The 17,082-nt window shown below is 38.2% G+C and overlaps 1 protein-coding gene across 3 annotated transcripts in view; it reads right to left on the bottom strand.

The window, feature by feature from the left end:
- Nucleotides 1-4,202: 4,202 nt before the first annotated feature.
- USP53 (ubiquitin specific peptidase 53) overlaps nt 4,203-17,082 on the bottom strand; it is a 47,425-nt gene continuing 34,545 nt past the window's right edge. For all 3 annotated transcript variants that reach the window (XM_049814948.1, XM_049814947.1, XM_049814949.1), the window contains 3 exons: nt 16,842-16,915; nt 8,843-8,942; nt 4,203-8,024 (listed from right to left, as the gene is read on the bottom strand). In XM_049814948.1, the coding sequence (XP_049670905.1) occupies nt 7,040-8,024; nt 8,843-8,942; nt 16,842-16,915 (1,159 nt within the window). In that variant the 3' untranslated portion in view covers nt 4,203-7,039. The remainder of the gene's footprint in view (nt 8,025-8,842; nt 8,943-16,841; nt 16,916-17,082) is intronic.

The raw sequence follows: 17,082 nt of genomic DNA, 5'->3' as shown, positions 1-17,082 counted from the left end.
TCTGATAATTATTAATAATAAAAAAGAGCGCTCAAAAGTATTTAACAAATCCAAATACTGTACACAGATGTTGTCAGCACCTATGCTTAAAGAGCAAGGAAAAATCTTTAAAAACTCAGTCTCCAATACTTGAGATAAGATCATCAATTAAAGGCATGGAGGAGAGTGGTACAACTTTGGTAAACTAATAAATAAGATCATTATGTTAGAATTTTAATGAGATAGCCTAGTAAATTAGACAAGGAGACTTGTTTCCTAGGCAGGAATTTCAGAATTACATTACTTCGCAATCTAATAGGAAATCATTTGCTGTGGGGAAACCTAAAATCCACAATGCCTTTTGCTCAAATGAGGTAATACAGATGGGTCCAAGACTTAAAAGGGAAGTATTGGCATTGTTTCCCCCAAAAATCTCTAATATACTTCACCATATGCTTAACTGATACTTGCTATATAAAGACAAACTCAAGTTCAATCTTATTTCTAATGGTAGAATTTATTAGAGAAAATAGCTAGCCCTAAGTGCATGCTCACGAGAAGTTAAACTCAGACCTACCTGCTCTGCGTTCTGCAGCAAGTATGGCCTTTTCTGTTAGTATGAGGCTAAAAAGGGTTAATAGCTACCATGAGGAAGTTTTTGTTTAGTATACTCCTAAGTTTCTGGTCACTCTTCTAGACACAAAGAAAACAATTGCACTCCTTTCAGTACTGAGTGAACTGGCTGGAATGAGGGTAGCACATCCCAACTAGGAGTACAGCATCAGGTTGTGCAGCTTAATTTGATTTCTTATGCAGCTGTGTGTTGTGTAAATAAAGTACACAGTATACACTATCTGGGTGACCTTCTCCACGTTTGTTTAGGGTGTACAAGCTCCAACTAACCCTCCAGGATAGGAGTGTGTCTTAAAACAATTTCAATTTTCCTAAACTCCTGCACAGCAGGGTTTCCCAAAAGGTCTTTTAGTTTCTTCCAGGGCATCATCTGCTTTCCAAGAAATCGTATCAGGAAGAACTTGTGAATATTTCCCCACAAGTCCCAATCCAGCTTAACAGAGCAAAGCCAAGGCGGTCTGACAGGACTGACCACCTGCTTTTCCCCACACCCTTGTCTCACCTGGCCAAGCGCCCTGAGGACTGCCAGGGAGCAGCCACCAGTAGTGCCCAGGTACTACTGCAGAAATGACAGTCACCAGCCCGGAGGGAGCCTCTGCAAGCATCACTTCTCCCCATACCAGCAGGAGAAGCAGGAGCTCCCTCCACGTCCAACATCTTTACCACACGAGCCCGCCCTGGCACGACCGTTAGCCCCTCAGCAGTGAGGGGGGAAGGGGCCACCGCGGCGGCAGCGTCCCAGGAGAGGAGAGCAGCGAAGGAGCGCAGCCGTGCTTGGAGACCTAGGCGGCAGAACACCAGCGCTGTCACCGGGTGGCGATGGAGGCCGCAGCGGCGCCACTCCCACCTCAACGGCCGCCAACCGCCCCTAACCACCGCCTCCAGCGGGGCGGGGCGCTACCTGAGGCGGCGAAGGCGGTGCCGGCCCGCGCGGGCTGCAGGGCGGGGCGGCAGTACGTGCGCTCCGCTCCCATTGGCTCGCGACCCGGAAGAGCAGCCGGTGCCTGCGCGGTGGGTGCGGTCGTGCGGCGCTGCGACGCCCGAGAACATGGCGGCGGCGGGGCGGAGGGAGTCGCAGCAGCAGCAGCGGGACGCGGTGGCGGATGGCGGCCGGTCGCTGTCGGGGCAGTCCTACTGGCTGGACCTGTGGCTCTTCGTCCTCTTCGACCTGGCGCTCTTCGTGGTCATCTACCTGCTGCCCTGAGGGCGCCGGGCCCAGGTCAGCCGGCTCTCGGCGGGGCGGGCTTCCACCCGCCCGTTAGGCGAGGAGGCGCGGTGCTACGCTGAGGCACCGGCTCCAGGAGGGAGAAAAGGGGCGTCGGGCTGCCCGGGGGTGAGGGAAGGAGGGAGGGCAGCTCCTGCCTCGCTGCGGTGCCCGTGGGTGAGCCGTGCGGACAGGCGTGGGGGAAGGGACCGCTCCTGGCAGGGGAGCGGGCACCGGGGAGCAGCTCTGGCTTTCCTTGTCTGGAGCGTCCCAGCCTCAAAAGGAAGGTCTGGAAAGCACAAACACCGTCGAAGAAACGTAAAGCTAATTCCAAACAACCGGCGGCGTGATTTATTTTTTCCCCTTGAACAACAACAACAAAATATATAGTATCGGTTCTTGGATTGGAAAGTATGCTTGATGCTTTTGTTGTGTTTGCTGTTATCTTCCAAGGACTACAAAAGTAACTGGACTTCTTCTGTTCTCTGTAGAGCCACTATCTAATCACAGGATGCACCTTATGAAAACAAGCAGTGGAAGAGGAGGACCATTTGTGCAGCACAAACAACTGGGAACATGCCTCCACTTGCATCTGAATGCAAGAGGCATATATACATACTATATCATAACATAACTCTGGCTGTATCACAAGTATTACTGTTCAGGTTTTTACCAGTATCCTGTTTCTGTGTTCTAAACCGTGCCTTAAAGGTCACATAAGACAGCTTGACTGTGCTTTTGTAATTAGTGCCTAAAGGTTTGTTAAGTAGAAATGAAAATATGTACTGTTTGAATAAAACCAAGTGAAAGGACAGACTGTAGAGTGGTTGAGAATAAAATCCAGCTCTTAGACTGAAGTGCTAACTCAGACCTTTTCGCTCAGTGGATGAAGCTTACCCAGCTGTTTCTTTCAAAGACTTAATCATGAGGATTTGATGCTGTTTGGTTTTCTATTCTACTTTTCTCTCTTTATACCACAATCTGCATGAGATTCTAACTTCAGCAGTTAACTGTGCCTTCTGAAACATGTCAGTGTTTAACAGCCCTTGCTTACTGATTTAGATAAAATGCATTCCAGTTTCCTTGCTATAAACAGTGAAGGAGCAAGCTTACAAGAACAGCCTTCTTGAGTAGCTGGCAGGTTGTGTGTAAAGTACCCTCTTCCATGGATGAGTGGAAGTAGACAGTAATAGGTCTTGACTTCCACATGCCCCATCAAAACTTCCTCTGTCTCACTGTAGAGAGACTTTCAAAATAGGGCTAAATGAAGGAGTCTCTTGCATTCTCAGGAAAAAGGGAGCTAAGTAGAGAGTAGGCTTTTTACCTGATCAGGTTTGGGGAAGAGAGTCTTCAACTACAGATGAAGGGGGTTCAGTTTTCTTGAGTGTTTTTCCCATGTGAATACTATTTATTCAGAGAAGTACAGTTCATGGTGGTTGTTTTTTTTTCAGGAACAAATAAAATTAACTAGATTTCAGAGACTTTGAAGTGTAGAGTGTTTCAGTGTCTTCTACCATTAAATGAAAACAGGCTACTGTCAGGTTAAATAGGATTCAGGATGCAAAAGTGGGCATATGCTCTCTTTCCCTTTATTTTTGTTTCATTGTTAAAGATAATTCTTACACTGACAGTGGCTTTCTTCATGTATCAGACCTATGCTTTAAGAACAGAGATGCCTTTACCTGCTAGCATTTTTGATCTTTGCTGCTGGTACCTGTGAAATAAGTCAGCACTTTGAGTTCTTGACTCACAGTGCAGAAGAGTGCTAAACTGTGATTGCATTCTCACAAAAAGAAAAATGGATTTTCCAGTTTTTCAATTGTAGCTATTAAAGAGACAAGTTCACTATTCTTCCCTGCCCCCAGAAATCTCAAGGGAACAACCTATTAGGGAAGCACTGTAATGTTGCTCCACTTCTCTTTTGGTAAGGAAGACAGGTGAGGCAAAGTCTTAAGAGCCTTTAGAAAGTTAAAAAGCTAACAAAGTGCAGGTCTGTGATGCATTGGGCTCAAGCTATTTCATACACTCCTGGAGCACGTGCATACACATATCAAGGCAAATTTCACTTATCCCTAATGGAGCAAAAGTAGTAAGGTAGAAGCTCATGTAACTAATCAATCTGTTGTCACCAAGGCTGTGGGATCATGGTATTAGAATTGCTTTATGCATTTCATAGTTATTAGAAAGCTAAAGAGACAATAACAGCTTTATAAACATACTTCAGAAGATGAATTTTACTGTTCAAAAAAAGGTAACTGAACCACCATCTCTGCAAAACTTAACCATTAGCAGCAGTATTATCTGTCACTGTTGGAAAAATGTAGTTCTGGAAGGCCAACTTTTTTTCTTTTAAAAAAGTGGAGTACAAAAAGAACAGAAGGCAAAGATGTTTAAATTTTTATCTGATAGTTTGAACAAGCAGAACTTTGCAAGAAAATAATTCTAAAGACTGAAAAATATATTAATTACAAGACTTGTTAATGTCTTTACTGTTACAAAAATTGTCTAGGCTCTTATACAAATCTATAGCCAGAAGGGGACATTTATAAAAAAATAAATAGGCACCCTAGGTAAGTTAAAACAAGTTATCACATATTAGTTAGCAAATATTACGTACATACATACATACATGGAGTGCAGAGTCAAATATAAAAACAAAGGTGCCTCGATTAGCTGTCTATTTACTATAATTAAATACCTTGTAAACATGGGTCACAAAGTTGTCTGGTAAGATTGTTTCAAGCAAAGCAAGGAGCCTGAAGTACATCTAAACTACTGCAGCTACTTTAAAAGTAAGTTTACCAGTTGTGCTTACTGGAAGCCAAATTCATTGGTATCAGTAATAGGCATTCATATTGCTCATTGTACAGAAATATGAACATTGCTATGCATGTTTAAAAATAAGTGTTCTAACATCATTCACAGTTGTTGCTGTGCTATTCATACATAAAAATACTGTCATTTCAAATACAAGATTTTTGCAAAACATTTTACAAATTATACATTATTTACAAATTCCAATAATCTTTGTTTTTACACAAGTATTAGAACACAGTTTTATGTAACTGGCTATATATATATTATGTAACATTGCTAATGAACTAGAAAAGTTTAATTTACAGGTTCTGAAATCTCTCAAAAAATACGACAATTAGGAATCTTCCAAGTTCTTACATTTTCAGAGTTCTTTTTCTGCATTCAACTGATTTTCTTAAAAAAGGATAATCTTTTTAAGATGCTGTTTACCAGCAGCCATACCTAAAACATGCATAATTATTTGTACTACAAATTCTAGAATTTTTTTTTCCAAGTGCTACAATAAATTTTTATCAAGAAGGTAGAAATAAGATTAATCTGAGATACCTGGTTTGTTGCATATGTTCCAGTTCTACTGTAAGTTACATGTAGTTTTTAAAAAAAAAAAAAAACAAAAAACAACTGACCTTGACACAGAATAACCAAAACTACTGTTTAAATGTATACCTTGGATAATCATGCTAAACAACTGCCAACATTTGGTTGAAGCACTAAAACTCATTTATAAACATAAAAAAGCCTGACTAACAGTGCTAGTATAAGCAAGAGTGTTTATTATGCATATTTAACCTTCTTGCATTATTTTCATAACTAAAAGGCATTGATGTTTAGATGTAATCAGCAGCACCCCAAGTTAACACTCTAATATGAATAATGGCAAAACTTAGACTTTTCGGATTGTGTCAGACTTTGCTGACGTTAATTGTAAGTTATACATAGTTCAATGTTATGTTAAGACTGAAAGAGAACTCCAAGCCCCTGCCTCTGACAAGACACAGTGGATCATTTCACTGATGCTTAGGGCTGCCATGGGGGCAAAATCCTGTTGGCCCTGCTTTCCTCCCCGGCCCTCACTGGGCCACGTGGTGGGCCTCAGCACTCACTAAGTAGTTCTGTGCACTGATTTAAGTAACCAAATAAAAGCCAAATAAATACTCCTCTTTGTTACTGAAATAAGTCAGTTTACCAAAAGACATAGTAAATGCCAGAGCTGCCAAAACTGCAGGGCAGGGTGCTAGAGCAGAGAAAGAGTGAGGAACCTCTTTCCATGCCCCCTCAGCCACCGCAGTCTGAACAGCTGCAAGTTCAGTCAGCCTGATTTGCTAATACAGAACACATCCATGTGTAGGACTGCTCCAAATAGGAAAAAATGCCAGTAAAATCAAATGTCTGATCCCCATTAAACATTGCTCAAAATGTCAAGCTGAAAAAAGACAGGAAGTTCAATAAATAGCAGCATTGACTTTGCATGCAATTGTAGAATAAATCAGAACTGAACATAAGTAGCAAAAGCATCTAAAACCTTACAAAATTAATGTTTCATAGTTGCATGATAACTCTGTATTTTAAAATTAGCATCCTATTCTGCTGTATCAGTTTGTAGCTTATGTGGTTAAATTTAATTTTAATAAGTTAAAGTATATATAGGGTGAACAACTCTGGTAAATGTGTTTAAAAATGTACACTAACATAGAGCAGGTATATTAACAGGACAGTCTATTACTGCAGTTTACTTGAATTCCCTTTGAAAATCTTATTTAACACTTGCAAACCAGAACCGTTTTTAAAGAATTATTATTATTAAGGCTTTTCAAATAAAAAGTTAGAAATTCTCTGGGTAAACTTGTATTAAAGACACTTGAAGGTTTGTGAAAGCACAGACTCTCAGAGAAGTCAGTCAAAAAAACCTATGTCACCTCCTGCTACTTATCAGGACAAATACTGCTCTATTTTAACTACATTTACTGCATTATATATGGTAATATGTTTATCCCTTCTGTTAGTCTAAGTATGTAGTGACCACATTCTGAAGGGACACTTTTTAAACTGCAATTAATTAAATCTCCTTACAAAGTTAGTAATGTCTAGTTGATCCCACTGCTGTAAGATGCATACACGCAAAGGGACCACTTTTAATATAAACTGTAGAAGACAAGCTGAGTAACAGAGGTAAACATTAAGGCAACTAGAGTAACAAATCAAAGAACCAGAAGTTTAGCACCTCTTCTCCTCTGTTCACCTCTATTTGCATATTCATTTAAACAGTTGTAACTCCTAAGCAAAGTACAGTCAACTGGGTACCTAGTTATCACACACACACAGATTCAAGGTTTGTGCCCATTTACAGACTACATGAAATGCAAAAGTCAGATCCAGATTTTTTTTTTTTTTTTTTTTTTAAAGAATCTATCTACTGCAGTGTATGCCTTGTACATTTGCCTTGTACCTTTGCTCAGATGTGGGATGCCTGGGCTCAAGAGTAGCATGGTATGTAGCACTCAGTTCTACTCCAGCTGATGGAGGATGTTTTTCTTTGTGAAAACTTCCACTATCTGTAAAATACAGCTTGGGTCTCTGATGATATTTCATCCTGTATGTGTCAGTCATACAACTATCTACTGAAAAATATGTCGTTAGGGATACACTATCATTTCCATCCACATAACCAGCACCTGGTCCCGTATGACGAGATCCTTTCTTTAAGAAGTTTTCAGACACAGTCCAATAGTTATTAACTGATAAGCGAGGTGGAGAATCTGGTTTATGAACAAACAGTTCATTCCCTTGAAACGGCTCTTTAAGCCTTTGTTCATTTGTAAATATGCTTGCTTCTGATGCAGATTTTAAAGGTGTACCTGTTTGCCTTGCTGGATTATTTTGCAACACTTCTGTCGATTTTACATCAGCTGCCAAGTTATTTTCTGATCCTGGCGAAGCATTCAGAGCATATTTCTTGGGTGGTAAAGGGGGAGGAAGATTCTGGTACACTGCTTCAGGCACCCAAAGAGCATCTGCCCTTCGGAGTGGGTGCCCGGCATGCTCACCGGGAGGGGGAAGCACCATGGGCCTTTCTGACAGGTTCTGTGGCACACAAGGTGACAACCCTACCTTGGGACCAAACATTCTTGCATAATGAGACTGCGGCTGGGAAGAGGAGTGAAAGTCATTATTGATCAGCTTCCTTCCGCAGACGTTTTCTGTATAGGGCTGGGATACGCCATCAGCACAATATACTGACACATTCATCTTCTCAATCTTGTCTGGATTAAGCCACTCTGAAGAATTCTGTTCGTTTGCCTTGTTCCTACTTTCTGACTTAACAATGTCTTTAAGAACTGGCTGTAGAGCTGATGATTGGAAAAGTTTCCTATTGGTCTCAGGCATTTCAGCTCTAAAATACAAAACACACAGGATGTAAGTATCCATAAAACCATAAAAAAAAAGCTCAAATAACCCCAGGATTTTTTTCAAAGACAGCCATGGTAACACTGCTTAAATGTTCAAACCAACTGGAGAATTGGGATCTGCTCAACATAGAGCCATTTGATTGGAAGTTGTTATTAAATCACTCCAAGGTTTCATTTGAAATGTAACGTGCCCCAAAAAATCTGCAAGAGATTGAGTATCTGTAAGATAAGATAAATTCCTTCAACTTTCAGGCCTACTTCAAATATGACCTCTGCTCTCTTCTAAGCATCCCTATGACTCATTCTGATACGGCCATTTCTCAAATATTAGATGTTACAAATTTAGCACCCAAAAGTATTTAGATTCTTGATTTTTTTTAGGAGGTACTGAGCACTTACAGTTCAAATTAGCAACAACAGGTATATAGCAGCAGCTTCTAAGCAGAAGTTACCTTTTCCTCTCTTTCCAGCCAAACTTTTCAAAACTTTTATGTGGTTATTGCACTAACCACAAATTAGTTAGTTACTGCTTGTTATAGTATATCAAGTGAAAACAGAAAACTTCATAACCCTTTTGCTCTGATAAGATGGTTTAAAACAATGTAAGCTATTTGGTTCCACTGGCAGCATTAAAAGTAAGACAGAGAGCATTTGGCCCTATCGGTTATGTAAAATACAAAAGGCATTGTCTATCAGAAACATTCAATACCTTAAATTTGCATAGTTAACATTGACTACTATCACGTAACGGAATTTAGTATTTCAAACTATTACATAGTAAATTAATGCCAGCATTAGTTACCTCTTTACTGGAGGACTGGGCACCTGCAAATGTAGTTCCGTCGGAAAATTAACATGAGGTCTGTAGTTAATTTCTGAACTGATTGGGTCTTTCCTCAAGTCTGGGGGTAGAAAAAAATTATTTCAAAATAAGCAGAAATACAGTCCAATTCCTTCTTTGTAATTGCTCAGAGGTTACAAAAACAAACAAAAAACAGCACGACAATTAATTCTTTTCAAGATTTGCCATTGATCAAAATAACCATTTTGAAGACAATCCGTCACAGAAGGTCAGATCTTCTATTCCTCCGAAATAATCTGGAGGAAATGTTCCCTTTTTTTTTTTATTGTTACCAGAAAACAGGTAATTACCGCAATTTTGAAGTCCTATAGACATGTTTTCAAGATCATTTTAACACTTCATGTAACTAAAAGCACATTTTAAAAGCAGCTTTTTATAAAAGCATGTTTATTCAAACATACAAAGTCATTTATATTACAAAATTAAAACTACTTATGATTTCAGAAATTTCACATCATGTAATAATAATTAAATGGAATGAATACTGTAGGGATTGGGGGGTGGTTTGGGTTTTTTGTTGTTGTTTGTGTTTGGTAGGTTTTTTGGGTGGGGTTTTTTGTTGGTTGTTTTTACAAGAAATGCATTATGCATTCTTTGAAACAGATTTAAAGACTTACAGCAAACTGTACAGTTCAGAGATGCTGAGCAGACAGGGAGGACAGGGAGCACTCTCAGTCATGTGCCCTAAACACACAACATGAGAGTGCCTGGGCCAGCACTACTACACTCACACTCTAGAAGCTCCTTTTATTCACAGGCAAAAGCAAAGAATCATTCTCTAAAAATACACAATTTCTGAACAATGCAACTCCTAGTTAACAGTAAATAAAGGAAGCATTGAAGTATCCACATCAACACCACAGAGAATACAACACTTTCTTGGCAAGTGACAAGCAACAGTATTTGTTTAGAGATAGGTATGAGAAGTCTTCCTAATGCAATGATTGGCCCATTATAATTGGTCACCTGCTCTGAAGCCATTCAAAAGAAATCTTATTTTGTGTATGTATAGACTAGATTCATATAACTACTACGCCTATTTCAGAAAAACAGGAATTAAATTAAAAAAAGGCAGAATACATTGCCTGATCTCTAGTAATATAATCTCGTGTTCAGTAGACAGTACTAACCTAGACAAGTTCCAATGGGATAATGTAGGCTGTTCCACACTTTCATCAACAAAAACTACAAAATTTTTGTATCTATTCTTAAACAATGTAATCTTACCAAACTAAGATATTTTTTTATTCCCTTGTTATTTCCCCAAGTTTAAATAAAGTCTTGGAATGTTTGAATCATGAACATGAGTCAAAAACCCAATAACAGAAAAGAATTAAACTAAAAACTATGGATGAGGCTGTTGGGTGATACTTGTTTTGAGGGTCAATATCTGCCCTATCTTTAATTGGTGAAGACTAAAGGCACTAAATCTTTGACAACACAGGTTGTAGAGGCTAAAATGGCATACAGCACAAGAGACAAAGCCCTCATATGTCTTTCCTTCGATCCCCAAAATTTAAAAAAAAAAAAAAAAAAAATCTTGCTATTCCAGATGATAAGCAACACCACAACCTTACAAAGAATACTTATGGGAAAATATTGTTACTGAATGAGCCCTTGTGACACTGGCAAGGGACAACTAATTAACCTGAAAGTAAGTTCAAAACTGCTCCAGTGGGCCATGACATCAGAGCTAACTAACACTGAGGTAATATTTTGAACAGAAAACACCTCATTCTGCTACAAATTTTAATGAACTGTAAATAGCTTCACTGGAAAAAAAGCAGCACAGGCTCTGACACATTATTTCCTGTACATGTTTCCAATTCAGTATTTCATCTCAGTTCCAACGTCAGGATACAGTCCTAGGAATGAATTAGCAAAATTGCTAGATTAACAGTGTCTGAAGCTAGCATTTTTAACTTTCAGACTTTGAATGTATCTACTTTTATACAAGAGCACGTCTACTTAAGAATAGCAAATAAATCACCGATACAACTGTTCTTTAATTCCCCAAACCGCCTGATGTGAAGATTACAGGTTTTAATTTTTTAATTTTTACTCCAAGCCAAACCCCCAAGGAATTTAGGACCTTCGGCCCTTCCGAGAGGCAGTACCACAAATCGGTCAGGAGATGGCAGCAAAGGTTAAGAAGCTGTTTCCTTGGCATGCCCATAGCACCCATTCAGCCAAAGCTGCCCAGCGATACCGGGTGGTTTGTGTCTTCAGAATTCCAGCTAACTTAAAAATAGATGTGTTATTTTCTCTTCTGCTGACAGGATATCCATGCATGGTTAAAACCAGAAGCAGACTCGACTGGGAAGTTTGGCTCTACGTTCTTTGCAAACCTAAATATGGGACACACAAGCACCGTGCTCAGCTGGAGACAGACATCCTTATCAATGGGGCATAAGAAGCTTACCAATAAATAAAACGTACTGTTTTTTGACGTACAAACCAGTCTGCTTTTAAGATTTATGAACATCTATTTTCACAGGTGAATAGTCAATCCAGATTTTCAAAAGATTAACAGCTATTCTATAGCCAACAGGTAGGACAGTCAAGTTCTCCTCTAATACCTCCATTTACACATACAGAGCATTTGCACAAATCTGCAAAGCCCAATTTTGGGGGGGGTGGGGAGACTGAACCACATTAAATTCAATTTCCTTCTAATGTGTTTTAGCTGCAGGTTTCCTGTACTTTTTAATACCTGATTTTTAATTTTATTTTTTAAGTTGCCAATAAAAAACCAAGGTGTAATATTTTTTGTAACAAGTAGTGCAGCAAATTCCTCTCTCTGAACCCAGACGTTTTTGTGTATTCAGCTGAAGTGACAGACAAACTTACTGGAAGCTTTGGAAACATGGAACAACAACATAATCCCAGTCAAAAAGGTAAACACATTATAACTTGTCCAAAATAGAGTATTATTTTTAAAAAACAGTGACCATCTTCAGAAACAAAGTCCTTATATTAAAGAAACTGTCCTTCTGGAGCAAAATTCAGCGCAACACATTTATTATATATTCATTAGTGGATTTTTTTCCATGGCTTTAAACATCTGGAAAAAATGAAAATAAAGTTCCACTGTTGGGTTTTTAGTTGGGGGTGGGAGTGCATACTTGCATGTGTGAGAGTTTAAGTAAGTTCTGAAGTGAAGCAACGGTCAAAGAACACCAACTACTACCCTCCCTTCATTCTGATCTGCCTCAAGTTTATCAGGTCTTTGTTATAACTCAATCCTGAACCTTTGCATCATCTATTTTATATTTGCAAACTTCTCACGTTAATAAAGTGAATTACAGATGTGACAATGCTTCACATTTCAGTCTTCATGGGCTGCTTGACTACATTTGGAAATCTCTAAAGTTTAGGGTTCGGTTTGGTTTCCTTTTTTTTTTTTTTTTTTTTAACCCAAAATCTATAATCTATCTGTTAAAGACACTCCAACATGTATTTATTTCTGTTTCGTACTAAGTAAATTAAGTAGCTGCATGCTTTAATTCACTACTTAATTCTTCAAACATGACAGTTACTTACATTGACTGCACCATAAGGGCAACAACTGGATTTTCTTAAGTATAGCTGCATATTTTAAATTATTACTATAAATGGATTTCCTAAGAAGATGAGTTTTCTTTTTCAGAATTATGGTTTATTTGTGGGGTTTTCTGAAGTGACAAATAAACAAAGGCAATTTGGATTCTTCTTTATACACTCACCAGAGCTTCAGAATGATTCTAGATTTCAGTTGGAGTTGTCTCAGGCTATTGAGCTGAATAATTATTAATAGGAAAACCTCTGAATTTGGAACATTAAAAACACTGTTTTGCATTTATTTTCAAAGGGAATCAATTATTAATTTAAGGCACTGATTCCAAGTACATCCTTTTTTGCAATCACTGAACAGGGAGCTTTTAATACTGCATCTTAAGTACAAGGCCATCAAGCACTTGGCCAATTTTAATCACAGTGCTTATTCTACTGATATGGTCAGTTCAAGGATGAAGTGCTCTGAGCTTTGGGGTGCAGGAAGGGAAGAATCTAGAAAACAAGGCTTCTACGATTTATTTTTTTATTTAAACCCTCCCAATAGTATTAATGCCTTTTATTGAAATTGTCAGGAGTGGCATTTTTATGAAGACATCTATGCCTTGGGAATCAGGGAAGGTGGTCATGAAAGCCACTAAAACCCCTTTATGGCTGAAAATGATTATCAGTAGCTAGCACACAGACTGCTCTGAAAAGCCATTAAAAAATTCTATAGTCCATTCCAACTTCCAAGAGTTATAGTAATCTTTCTTCAAGTTTTAGAATGTGGGGGTGGAAATTTTGCCCTCACACTGTTCATGTCACATGTTCTTTATAAACAAAAAAAATTAGCCTCCACAGTTCATGAAGTTCAAACTTCATAAGCACTAACTCATTAATATAAATTAAGGATACTGTATCTGCTTTCTTAATATCTACATTTTCCTGCCAAAGTTTGATCACACAAATTAGGGATTGGCCTTGTGGGACATTTGCTTCAGCACTACAGTTATCTACTGCTTACTACCAGTGAAAGAAGCAGCCATTTGATCTGCATAACCACTGTGCAATCCAATGTTACTATCTTTATAATGCTCTAACAATAAGTTTATTTTTGTAAGTCAGGGACAGAATTCCTCAACTGCTGAACAGTAGACTTATTCCGCTCCAGTTAAAAATGAGGAACTGGTAAAGCACAGTTATACAAACAGTGGTCATAATCAGAAGTGCAACTTCTTATTTCCCTAAGTTTTCCATACAAAAAACCCACCCAGAGATATTTTTTCCAAGTTGCCATGAAAGGCTAACAAAGATTTCCTACCTTCCATTCATTTCTCAGAAAGGACTGAGCATTTCTTTAAGTACTATTTTCTATGAGTCCATTTGGTATTTACCTACCAATTCATGTCTTGTCATAATATTCAGAGATGTAACATAAGGTAATACAACTGATACCTGTAAATGACTACTATTGTCCTTGCTAAAGGTGTCCTGACACACTTTTTAGACAACCAAAAAGCTGAGTCTACATAAATCTTTAACCCCACATACATGTGAAATGATCAAATACTTCAGATACCTTTTTGGTCCATTAATCACTTCAACTAAAAGTATTTCCCAAAACACAGACACACGCAAGAATTTCACATTGGATTTAGAATACATATATTTTTGTTACAGAACTATTCAAAAAGTTAGTTACTGAATTAGAATAAATGAATAGATGGGATCTTATCATCAATGTTTTATGATTAACTCTAAGGATCACCTGCAATCACAACACTTTTTTTAAAAGAAAACGTACAATGCATGTTGAAAGCTTTAAGTATACCAAAGTACAGTACATGGTTCTCTCTAGAGAATACTTATTACTAAGCTCAAACATTGTTTGAACCCACCTATTTTTCATTCTGACAGAGTCCTTTATGTATTTTTCACTGGTGTTTTTTTTCCTTTTTGCTATCCAAGTGTGGAGTTTTTTCCCACTGGTATGGTAAGTATAGTACAGTGCAGAACTAAATCAGAATAAATGTCATACAAAAACAGATCTTTTCATTCCATGCAACATCAATTTTGGGTTTGGGTTTTTTTTGTTGTCAAAATAAACAAACACCAAATCAGTTCTCTTTCTACAACCAAAAAATAAATTGGAATAATGACAGAAAAGATAAAAGTGGTATGGCAAACCCGTCCCCCCAGTTTAAGTCTTGGAAGAAACCATACTATACATTATTTGAAAAGAAGCATGTTATCTATAAAAATCAAACATTTCCTTGGGAAGTGGCCTAGTATTTATTGCACCTCTTTGTATGAGCACCATTCCATTGTTCCAGCAACAGTAGATAATGATTTTGGCTGGCCTCATGCTGACCTATAATATTTATATGCCAAGGCATTTATCAACTTTATAAAAACCCCACAGACATATTAGTATGTAAAAGGAAGTAGATTTCCTTATTACAAGTGTTTCTTCCTGGTATTGCTTCATATCTTGAAGGAAAACAAATGATACCACAGCTCACCCAGACATTTTAAAAAAAAAAAAAAAAAAAAATCTTCCTTAGTATCCACCAAGAAAGCTCATAGAAATGCTTTTGGGGAAAACACAGGGAGTGAACAAAATCACCATGGTTTTTCTTTTTCCCTTTTCTTTTTTTGGCCCAGAACATTAAACCGAGAAATAAGTTCTCAAAGCAGAATATAAGCAACAGAAATCGAGATTTACATTTAATCATTTTCATTGGATTAAAAAGAAAGCACCAATTAAGGCCAGTGAAATGAATTATACTGGATGTTTTATGCCAGTATAGAGTCATCCAAAAAATCACAGTATCATCGAATGATAGAATGGTTTGTGTTGGAAGGGCTTTTTAAAGGTCCAACACCCCCTGCCATGGGCAGGGACATCTTTCACTAGATGAGGTTGCTCAAAGACCCCTCCAACCTGACCTTGAACACTTCAGGGATGGGGCATCCCCAGCTTCTCTGGGTAACCTGTGCCAGTGTCTCACCACCCTCATTCATAAAAAATTCCTTCCTTATGTCCAATCTAAGTCTATGCTCTTTCAGTTTAGAACCATTGCCCCTTGTCATGTCACTGCAGGCCTTGGTAAAATCACTAATACTAGTGAACAATAGTGTTTTCAGTTCTGGTACAGAGAACCTACACCAGCCAGAAGCAGTTACGCATTGGCCATTTTCCTGAGGAGGCAGTGGTAGATGACATGCACAAGGAAGGACAAACTGTTCTATCAACCTATAAAGAAAATGCTTTGTAACAGAACACAGGAGAGGACAACTGTGGCAAGAAAAATCATTGTATCCTGATTATCTAACAATTTATAAAGCAGCTGTAGCCTCCCAAAATGATACTATTTTCCACACCAGAATATCATATTTAAAATAGATCTAAGCACCACAAAAAAAAAAATCACCTAGCCTGTTATTTTGGTGCTAGAGGTCATGTGAAACAACTGTTTGGGAGACATGCCATGCTTTTACATGACTCGGCACACAACTGAGCACTGCCACTGCTGTCTGAAAGGAGATGCTAAGAACAGGTGAACTCCCACCATGCATATTCATGACCTAGCACAGAAGGAAGGAACCACTGCTACTCCTACCATCACAACACAGTTTTCTTCACATGATGGCGGAGCACTGATAAAAGCCAACCCCTCTATTTGGGAACCCACGTATCACGGCAGATAGCTAGGAATCCATTTAGACTGTATGTTTGCTCTATGAGAAAGCCAACAAACTGAATAAATGAAGGTGCTTTGTGGAAAAGAATGTTTTAAATGCCCCTGAAAAAAGTGACAGTTATTGAACTGCTGCTCCATCACATCTCCATAAAATGTACCAAGAAGGGATATGAACACTTTCCATCTTTATCCATCAGTCTAACTCACTGAAAAGGTTAAAAACGTGAACAAGAACAAAATTTGGAATTCACTGTGGAGGAAAAAAACCCACAAAACAGATTTCTTTTGCCATTTTAAAAACACACAGAGTACACAGGCTATGATGAGTCAGCAAGAGAACTCTCTACTGAAAAAAGTATATGAAAAAACCCTAACATCCTGGCCAAAACAGCCGCAAATTCCATGCCAATTTTCTTCTAATCCACCTAAATACAGCCAACCTGATACACAAATTATCTAATTTTGCAATACTTGATTATGGCTTGTTAAAAAAAAAGAAATCAATGATAAATTGTATATACATTTAACAATTTTATGAAATATCATGACATTAACTTATGCAGCAAAATTGTAAAATACAAAAGGCTAATCAGAAATCTGTCCATCTCCTGTATGATATTAATAAGTTAGCATTAAAATTTTGGTACATCTAAACTATTTTTAGAAAACTTCTTATTCTTTATACAAGTTAAAGTTCTTACCATAAAAGTTTCTGTTCTGCTGGGATACTGAATGTAACACATTGTCAGCTTTTTTGGTTGACAAGTTCTGTTCACTGTAAAAGAAGCATACATGTAATCTGAAGCATTAAACTATTTATGTATGATCACAAACTTTATTGCCTGGAGTGCATACAACCATAAAAACTTTGCCTGTGTGAAACTGACTCTTGTTATCATCACTGTCACTTCTTTTTAGTAGCACACACACTTCGCAGAAGAT

The sequence above is a fragment of the Accipiter gentilis genome, chromosome 12, assembly GCF_929443795.1.
Source record: "Accipiter gentilis chromosome 12, bAccGen1.1, whole genome shotgun sequence".
NCBI classification, from domain to species: Eukaryota; Metazoa; Chordata; class Aves; order Accipitriformes; family Accipitridae; genus Astur; species Astur gentilis.
This window is presented reverse-complemented; position numbering and strand designations above follow the sequence as displayed.